We start from the raw sequence: 9706 nt of genomic DNA, 5'->3' as shown, positions 1-9706 counted from the left end.
TCAAAGCTGCTTAGGAAATATCTGCGTTTTGCAGATCTCTTGGTCAGTCTGGGGGGGAAAAAACCCAACCCTGTGTGTTCTGGATGGATGCCAGCGGCCAGGGGAAACCAGTGGCTCCTGCCTGGCTCGGCAGCCATGTCCTCTCAGAGCTTTCCTGTCCCGCTAGGTTTTCAGGGCACGTTTTCATCACTTATAAGGAATTGCAATAATATGAGCTGTGTGTTTAACGATGCATTAGCGTTGTCTGTTCCTGGATGGCTCCCCACAGCCCGTGCACAGGGATCGGGATGCTCCTGAAAGCTGCTGGTTTGGGGACAGCTTCACAAGTGGTACTACAGTGGATAGTTCTTTCTGCTTGAATTAGTTCCCTTCCTTCAGGGACGTGGCCAAAATGTGCTGCATCTTTTGTCAGCAGCGCCACAGAGGGAATAAAAGCCTTTGGAATATGGATGAGGAAAATGCAATAATCACTTTATGTTATTAACAGCTGAAGGTAGAGACAACCTGGAGCAGCTGGAGCTCCTCGCCTTTCCAGAGATATGTGGAAAGTGATGTGGAGCTTCTGGTTTGCCAAAAAGGTGCATTTTTGAAGGGTGCGAGCCTGTGTTGGAGTGTGGGTGTGGGAGACCCATCGCTGCTCCCCTAGACATCCCAAAGGGTCTCCAGCTACCCTGTTTCCTTTCTTCCCGGTCTAATTCTGCAGTTTTCCAGTATTCTCTAAAAGAAGCAGTTAAATCCCGTCGCAGCGCAGTCTCTGATGACTTTACCAACGTCCTACTGAGGTTATTGCAAACGATGACAAACCCAAACACCCTTCCCCTTGGCTCCCGTTCGCAGCTCTCTGGCCAGGAGAGGGTTTGCCCGGGTCCTTTTCCCAGGCGGTGCCAGGAACGTCACCAAAGCTGAGCCAAAGTAACCACACTGCTGCCCGCCCCACTCCCCCCCACGGGGAGGGCAGCTGGAGGTTCATGGTTTTGGTGAGGCTGGGTTGCTGGGTGGCCAGGTTCTTCGTGACTGGGCTCTGCTGACCCTCGTTCTCTCCCATTGCCCAGGTGAGCTTTTTTCGGCCGCCGCATGAGTACGTCCTCGCCCGGCGATGGCCTCGCAGCCCACGCCGGCGTGGGTGCTGCTGCTCAGCCTGCTGGCCGGCTGCCTGCCACCCGTGCAGCCCAGGGACTTCACCGTGAAGGACATCGTCTACCTCCACCCTTCCAGTAAGCCACCATTGCGCGGGCTGCAAAGCCACGGGGCGGCCGCGGCGCGAGGGGTAGGGGTGAGGGCAAGCGTGTGTTAAGGCAGCAGGACCATCGGGGTTGAGCTGAGTGCTGAGCAAAGATTAAATAACTACTCCCAGTATTCATAAAACTAGTTGATATAAAACCAGCTGATATAAAGCCAGACGGTTGCTTGCCAGAGGGATTAAAGGACAGATAGGGTGACAGGCCGTTGCTGAGCACGTCAGGGGCTTTTTGTTTGCTATTTTCTGCACCTCAGGAATACCTCTGGCCACAAGACCAAGCCCCAGGGCCACACGGTTTGCCCAGACACATCGATAGCTGTGAGCAAGGGCCAAACGCCACCCTTAGCAGCTGTGGCACGAACCGCTCCTGCCCTTATTTCAGTAACTCCCTGAAACAATACTATAGCAAAGTTACGCATCGTTACATCTTCCGTGGACTCTCCTTTCACTAGGCTGCTCACTTCATCAGATACACACACTTATTTAATTCTAGAAGAAGAGAGCCGTGCCTGCCATCTGTTCCCAGGGAAAACTCACTGTCTTTCTGAATTTGGCTGAAAAATTGATGCTCTGTACAAGCAAGATGAAATTTCTGGTTTATGCCATGACCACGACCTGCTAGAGGTCGAGGGTGAGAGGGGTGGATTTAATTAGCGCTGTTGTGTTGTCCCACCCCAAGCTGTTCCTTGAGGGCAGCACCAGCCCCGTCAGAGATGCTCCCAGGGGACTTGCTGGCCCTTACCCAGAGGAGCCCAGGGAAACAAGCTGCGAATGCCTCTTGCTTCACCCCTTGTACCTGAATGGGGTCTGGTCCAGAGCTCGTGGGCAAGGGGAGGAGGCGAAGAGGAGGGAGAGGTGAGATGTGGCCCACGGGGACGCAGAGGTTCAGCTTACTTTGCCCCATGGAGATAAACGTGACCCGTTCACCATTTGGCTTCTGAGAAAGTGGCAGCATCTTGAAGATGTATTGAATGTGCTACAGAAGCCCTGCCAGGAGAGCACTTAAGAAGTTACACTCTCTGTTTGGTGAGATAAATTAGGATGGAGTCTGCTGTTAAAAACTAGAGGATTAGCAAATTGATTTTTCTTTCCTTTGGGGACATCAGCCTGCCTTCAAAAGGGGTAGCTCGTTCCCTCGGCGGGATGGTTTCCAGAAGTATTTTAATCCATCTGATATTTTGTTATCAGAACTGATAAAGTACCAGTATTGGATGTGAGCTCTGATACCAAGAGAATAAGTACTCCTTGCTCACATTAGTTCCTTTGAAGTCAGCAGTGGGCCCTTTTGCTGGGTAAACCCGGCTGAACTGAGTCCTTATTGTATCTGTACGTGCCTTTCCTGCTATTGGTGGCAGGATTTTTACAAATCAGGACCACCTTGATGAAGCTGACAGGTATCCTTGGAGAAAGGTATGTCTAAAGAGAACAAACGTTGCTGTGTGCCTCTGAAAAGCATAGTAGGACCAGATTTATTGGCTCGTTTTGACTGCGTATTGTCTATGCCTTTCAGCCACGCCGTATCCTCACGGATTTAAGTGTTTCACCTGCGAAAAGGCGGCAGATAATTATGAGTGCAACCGATGGGCTCCGGATGTCTATTGTCCAAGAGGTAACCAGCTGCATGCTAGCGTTTAATTTAAACCCACCTCACAACAACCGCTCGCTGTCCCTGCCGCAGGACAGCACTGAGCCCCCATTATTCCTGGAGAGCACTCGGATGCTGGTGATTGCTGCTCCTGCTTGTTTAAGCCTCCTCAACAAGGAAGATGTGTAAGCGATATGAGTAATCCTTTAAGCTTTTCTGTCTCTTTGCGGAGGATGAAGTTTAGGACTTTCATCTACTCCCCGTACTCATTAAATTAAATCAGCCTGATGTTTATTTAAGGGTTGTGTTTCTCTTACTGGTGAGACCGGGACTGGTTCTTGCTTTGTTTGCTTCCCTCCCCTATGGCAGAAGCCCACACCTCAGGGCAGCCGAGCCTGCCTCTTTTCAGCTGGCATCAAGATATTTTCAGTATTTTGGGCTCATAACTCCCATCAGAGCCTGAAGTGGGGAATAGCTCAGGAAAGGCTTTGGCGTACAGACACCCAAATATCAGATCCTGGTGTCGGTGAGAGCCCCAGATCTCCCCCTCCCTTACCCCTTCTCTGTTGAGACCCTCACAAGGCATCAAGGTTGCCCACAGCTCATGACAAAGCCGGTGAGTTGGGCTGGGCGCGGGCTGTGTCCCCACCAGTGTGGCAACCACCCGCGGGAGGAAGGCAGCCGGGGTTGGGCGGGCAGAGGGATGCTGCCGGGGCTCACCGCTCCCCTGGTGCTTTCTGTAGGCTCGTCAGCCCCGTTCAGCATCTATCCAGGATGTCTGCGGTCTGTTGTGGGACATTACATGTGCCCTCACAAAATATTTATTTTGGAAGGAGAAAGACAGTGACCTGCACTGCGGGGACGAACCAGCTGTGTTTGCAGCCTGTGTCACAGCACGTTATCTGTCCGAGAACGTATTTGCTTTGAGCTGAAATCAGCACGACATCAACCACGATAAAAGAGATCAGGCTGGCTGGCATCAGATGAGACCAGTATTCACGGACACTCCCTGCCTTGGCAGGAGTAGCTGGTATTTAAATGGCAAGATCCCTCTGCAAGGAGAGCTGTGTGACTCCAAGATCTGCCTTTAGTAACAGCCAGAAGAAATGGCTTGACCAAAAAAATAATGCTAATCTGGAAAGTGAAGCTAGTTCTTACTAGGCTGATACAGGTACACCAGGCTTTGGTGCGTCTCTAACTCCTCAGCCATGTTCATCCAGACCAGAGCTGCCTGCTGGTACAAACACCCACTTCATGAAGCAAGGATGGGGTTTCAGCCACGAGAAGGGGTTAGCTGGAAATCGGAGTCGATCTTTAATCTTCAGCACAGAGGACTTCTTATCTCCTTAAACTGGCAGGATCCGATAACGTTTTATTCCAGGCACAGCGTGTTAGTGCCCAGACTGCCCCAGCACTGCGTGCCTGGGGGCTGGAGCCCAGCCCTGCCTGTGGCATGGACCCCCCAGCCCCTCGCTGCTGGCTTTTGGGTGAGCCCAGGGGACCCCCGTGGTGTGACAGCAGCTGCGAAGGCGAAACTGCTGAGTCAGTAATTCCTGTGTTTCAGCGGAGAAAGGGGACGGGCACTGTGGCTTAAAGGCTCTGTCCCTTTTCTGTTGCAGTGGAAGCAAAGCCAGAAGCAAAGCTGATAACGTCATTGCTCCCCACTCTGCAGAAATCAGCCGTTGCTTCAGGATGCTTCGTCACCGACAGCTTGTATTGGTGTCTTTTGGCTTTACGTCCGATAAGCTTTCGCGTCAGAAAGCTTTTATTAAGGCAGCTTTTTTTCCTTGTGGCTTTGATTTGCAAACGTGATTTGGAGTTTGTGTAAAAGGAAGCCACAGAAACGCAAGCTCAGGTTTGAGGGGTGACTCCTGGGGTTACCTGCTTGGGCAGTCACCTTCTCTCTGGGATCCAGAGGGGCACGCTTGTGGCGCGGCCACCCTCGCCGCAGTGATCCAAACCCTGGCTGTTTTGCTTGGGTTAAGTGGTGGGAGAAAACGACAAAACTCCATCCTGTTATTATTATTTTTTTAAAGACCGAATGATGGTAAAACCAAGTAAAATATTTTCATTAACTATAATGTAGGACTTAAAGGGAACTGCAATTTGAGTAAACAAAATTCGTTATAATGGAGAGTAAATAAAATCACAGAACAATTTGGGCTGGAAGGGACCTTAAAGACCATCCAGTTCCACCCCCCTGCCCTGGGCAGGGACACCTCCCACCAGAGCAGGTTGCTCCCAGCCCCATCCAGCCTGGCCTTGAGCCCTGCCAGGGAGGGGGCAGCCACAGCTTCTCTGGGCAACCTGTGCCAGTGCCTCACCGCCCTCACAGTGAAGAACTTCTTCCTCATCTCTAACTGAAATCTCCCCTCTTTCAGTTTGAAACTGAGTCCCTGCATTGAGCAGAGACTAGAAAAAGCATTTCCTAGAAGGCAGGCCTCCTGCTATGCATTAACCTTGTTTTCTGTTAGTTATTAGCTCCAGCTCAAGCAGAAACTGTGTTAGTGAGCTAATCTGTATGGAAATAGTGCACTCAAAATACTCCCAGTACTCTGGTTTTGGACAGTCTGTGGGAGAGCTGACAACTCATGAAGGGGATGATGGCCATGACCACCAAGGTGATGTTCTAGCGCTGTTAGAGGCTGTGGTTTGGGAAGTGGGCTCTCAAAAGTCAACATGGGACTCTGGGTCCTTCAAAATACTGGATTCAGTGTTTCCTTACCCAGTTTAAAGCAGAGAGGTCCAGTTTCTCCTACTGGAGACACGTACCAGCCTTGCTGGTACCGACATGTGGGGCTGGCTTGCTAACATTTAGCCTGGACGTTGGTCTGCACCATGACTTCTGGTTTCAGTAGCTGGTTTCTTCATTCGTGCTTCCTTTAAGGGTACAGGAGGTTGCCCCTGAGGTGGACCCCATGGACAATGTGCATCTCAGCCATTAGGTGATGCTGCTGTAGGTCAGCACCACTCCTGGTCGGTCGAGACTGAGGTGGTCTGTTGTCTATAGAGGTTTGGAGATCCCTCGTAGCTGAAGTGCGTTGTGCAATCTCTGCAAGACATTGCACTAGAGGAAGGGAAAATGCAAAAGAAGAGGGGATGGTGTCACCTATCACGCCGGGGGTCAGCGTAAATCGACAGCCCTAAAAATACCCCAGATAATCACACAGAGCAACAACCTAATTTTCTAATGCTTTTGTAATGGGATGTGTTGTTGGATAGCCTGAATATCACACCACAATCGGCCTGGTTCTCAAGCACCTTTAAAGACACCCTGGAACTGCAAAATTCAGGAAACACAAATCCGCGCTGTTTTGGCACGGTACCACCAAGACCTGTCCTTACCTTGTGACCACGCTGCTGCCTGGCTTGGGCACCACCTTACTTTCATGCTGCAATGTTTTATTTTAACTGCTCCAAATTTCTCCGCTATTTTTGGTAAAATTTTTATAGCATTGGGCCTGTGTTCTTCACAGGCTCAGCCTGGAGTCCCTCCTCTGCCCCTCCGGCCGGCAGCCTCCCGATCTGCAGAGCAGTTGTTACGGGTTAGATGCGGTGATGTTCCCCACCTCTGCTTTGCTCTGGGCTCTCCAGCCCAATCCTTTTCATAAACCCCGTCATTGTGCTTAGCCTGCTCTGAGAAGAGGGGCAGACCACAAGGCCGTGCAGAAGTTAATATTAATTTGAGTGAGTGGGTTTTGTTGCTTATTGTGGCCTTACTCTGTAGGCACAGCCTTGCCTTGCAGGAGATGATACCCATCAGCGATGGCTGTGCGAGGAGAGGCAGGCTTGGTCCTCCGTACATATACGTATTTCCAAGAGGGTTGCACAATATTTTCTAAAAACACACTTGGAAGAAAGAATGAAAGAGCCTTAAAAGAGTTATGGGGTGCTAGAAGCTGTATTTGTTCCATCTGGGACTTGTCAAGGGTGAGCTCCACTACACAGACAGAGCCATTGCAGGAGGAATAAAGCTCCAAAGATGCACACGGAGATTTTTCTGGGGAATGGCACTTCCAGAGATGGTCCTCGGAGACGCTCAAAGCCGTTGCGCACGGAGTGCTCCCCGGCGAGCTTCACCCCTTCGGGCAGCAGGGCCTGGAAAACGCCTTCAAAGCCGCGCGTGGCAGCCCTGGCCGGTTTGAAGGAAGCCAGCCCGCCGAGCACCACCGGGCTCGGGTGATAACCGACGTCTGTTTGCTGCGGATATCGCACTGGAGTTAAGAGCAGGTCAGAGATAGGACAGAAGTCTGGGGGGTTTTATTGCCTAATGAATAACGTGCTCGGTCGGCAATCTCGCCCGGCTGCTGCCGAATGCCTAAAACATGAGGAGCATGCAGGGCTTTGCCCGTCGGAGACGAGGGCTGAACAGGAATGTTCACTTTAAACTAATTACCCTCCTTTATTTCCCCCTGTGAAAGCAACAATTTTATTAATAATAAGGTTGATTAACAAGCGGCAAGGTATAATTTAGAGAAGAAATATATAATGGCATGTTTCCTGTGTTGAAAAATCCAGTGTTTTCATCTTGGAGTGCTCAGTAGGGGAACAGCACCTTCAGCTTCCTTCTGACGACCAAAGCATGAAACAAACCCAAATCCCTTTATGCCTGAGGATAACCGCAGCATTTGTCAGTCATCCTGCTTTGAATTTTCTGTGCGTTTTACAGGTGACACTAGAGGAGTAGCTTAAAAAAGGAGGAGGAGGAGGAGGAGGAGGATGGTCTCCCTTGGGGATGAGGGAGCCGACAGGAGAAGCGTGCAGGCGGTGCGATGGGAATACCGGGGACACGGTCCTCTTCATGGTGCTTTTTCCAAAGACTGGGAAACTGAGAAATACATAAATCCTCCCCAACTATTCTGCTGGTATTTTGGCATTATTTTATAGATGATAAAACTAAGCGACAGAGAGGATAAAGGATCTTCTGTGGGCTGTGCAGGAGCTGCGGGAGAGCCAGGATCAGAGCGTGAGCAGCGAGGACAGCTTACAGGGGCTGTTAGGATCTAGGCAAAGGCATCTCCAACGCGTGAGGCTTTAGGAGTTCTACAGAATTAATGGTTATGCGTGAAGCTAGGAAAAAAATAAACCTATACAAATGGAAGTTAGCTTCAGGCATAAAGAGGTGTTGTGAATATGTTCTTTTTTTAGAGACAATTTCTGTAAAACTAAGAGTACACAAGATTTGGGGTGTTTATCTGAACCTCCCTCCATAACTTGATTATCCAACGGGCATTTCTTTATTCTTTTCAGAGGCCCACATTAGTGCTGGGAACAAACCTCCATGTTCTGAAGTGCTTTGAAACCTCAGGTTTTGAAACCACCAGAGCTTGGGGTGTGGGCGTGTGTATTCAGTGCTGTTTATGTTGCAACAAACACATCAAAATTATATATATATTTTTTTTTAAATCCCAAGTTTTTTTAAAAAATCAAAGACCTCTTTCCTATTTGTAGACTATCACAAAACTTGAATTTGGCAGGTAAATGCATTTTTCTGTCTTTCTAGGTACGAGATACTGCTTTAGCCAACACATGATGAAAGTTACTGGAGAGAGTGTGTCTGTCACCAAACGCTGCGTGCCGTTAGAGGACTGTCTGTCAACAGGATGCACATATGTAAAGCACGAGGAATACAAGGTATAGGACAAAATTTGCCTTTTTCTCATGTGAAAACTCGGCAGAATCCTTCTGGCCTCCACCAGAAGTCTGACTGGTTCAGTGGGTAAATCAGCATCGTCAAAAATGAAGTTTCTCTTGTTAACGAGCTCCAGCTCATTTCCATTTGTTACCTAAACAAAGGCAAAACCTCTCCCAGAACAAAAGAATAATCTCTTTAAATAACTCCCCTGCCAGCAGCTCAGGGGAGCAAAGCACTCCTCCGCTTTGCCTGCAGAATTGCACCGTGTTTCGCCCCCTCTGCTCTGCAACGGGTGCTCGCCGACCAGCTCGTGGTTTTCTTGCTGAAACGGGTGGGGAAAAGCCCTGGAAGCTTTGGAGCAAACGTTCTATAGCTGAATTGAATGGTTTATTTAGAAAAGATTTTTCTGAAGGTCGACCTTTTTGAACTTCTCCAGCAGGTTAAAATAAAAGAGCTTTCTGAGCTGCCAGGCAGACTGCAGCCCCGTCTCTGTTCTGCACGTGATTTTTATGCTCTCTCGGCCTCGGGTGCGTTAGTCTTGCTGCTCTAAATCTCTGTGCTCTGGCAGGGTTCTGCAGCTGGCCCTTCCTAGCCCTGAGAAGGCAGAGCTGCGTGTCCTTATGGGGGGGCACAGGAATTGTCTGTCCCTCCAGTGCCTGCACGCTAGGTGATAGGCGAGGAAAAAAACCCTCTATGAATAAATACTGATTTTTTTTTTTTGGAGTTCTGACCTGTGAGCTCTGCTTCAGCCAAACACCACTGGTTTGCAACAGTTGACTTATTTAGAGTAGAAAAGAAAATAACCTCTTCAAAAATGGATGCGTTCCCCTTGTGCTAGCCAACGTATCGTTCCTGTACGGGTGAAAATGTTCTCCAAGCAGATTGATTTAAAAAAAAAGGGGGCAAAAGGAAAAAAAGGGGGAAAACAAAAATCAGGCTGGCCACTGTGCCCCTTTGCAAATGTCGTATCATCTTCCCTATGTCTTCATTCACTGGTATTGGTAATTTTCAAATAACCAAGTTATAAACTGGTTTCTTTCAGATCTGCACCTCCTGCTGCGAAGGAAGCATCTGCAACTTGCCCCTCCCGAGGAACGCAACAGACGCCGTATTTACAACGCTCTCCCCCCTCAACAAGACACAGAGACTTTCACATCCCGCCCTGCTGACAACGGCGTGTCTCTGGTTGGGGTTGATGTCACAGCACTGGGTCACGCTGCCACGCCTGGCGGGCCCGGACAGCTGA

The 9706-nt window shown here is 49.7% G+C and overlaps 1 protein-coding gene across 1 annotated transcript; it reads left to right on the top strand.

Annotated features, from left to right (window-relative positions):
- The first annotated feature begins 1096 nt into the window (after nt 1-1096).
- Nucleotides 1097-9706, top strand: LYPD6 (LY6/PLAUR domain containing 6). The gene is made up of 4 exons (XM_009946240.1): nt 1097-1214; nt 2751-2849; nt 8329-8459; nt 9503-9706. The coding sequence occupies exons 1-4, from the start codon at nt 1097-1099 to the stop codon at nt 9704-9706; spliced, it is 552 nt and encodes a 183-aa protein (XP_009944542.1).

This window comes from Leptosomus discolor, chromosome 5, assembly GCF_034619465.1.
Source record: "Leptosomus discolor isolate bLepDis1 chromosome 5, bLepDis1.hap2, whole genome shotgun sequence".
NCBI classification, from domain to species: Eukaryota; Metazoa; Chordata; class Aves; order Leptosomiformes; family Leptosomidae; genus Leptosomus; species Leptosomus discolor.
This window is presented reverse-complemented; position numbering and strand designations above follow the sequence as displayed.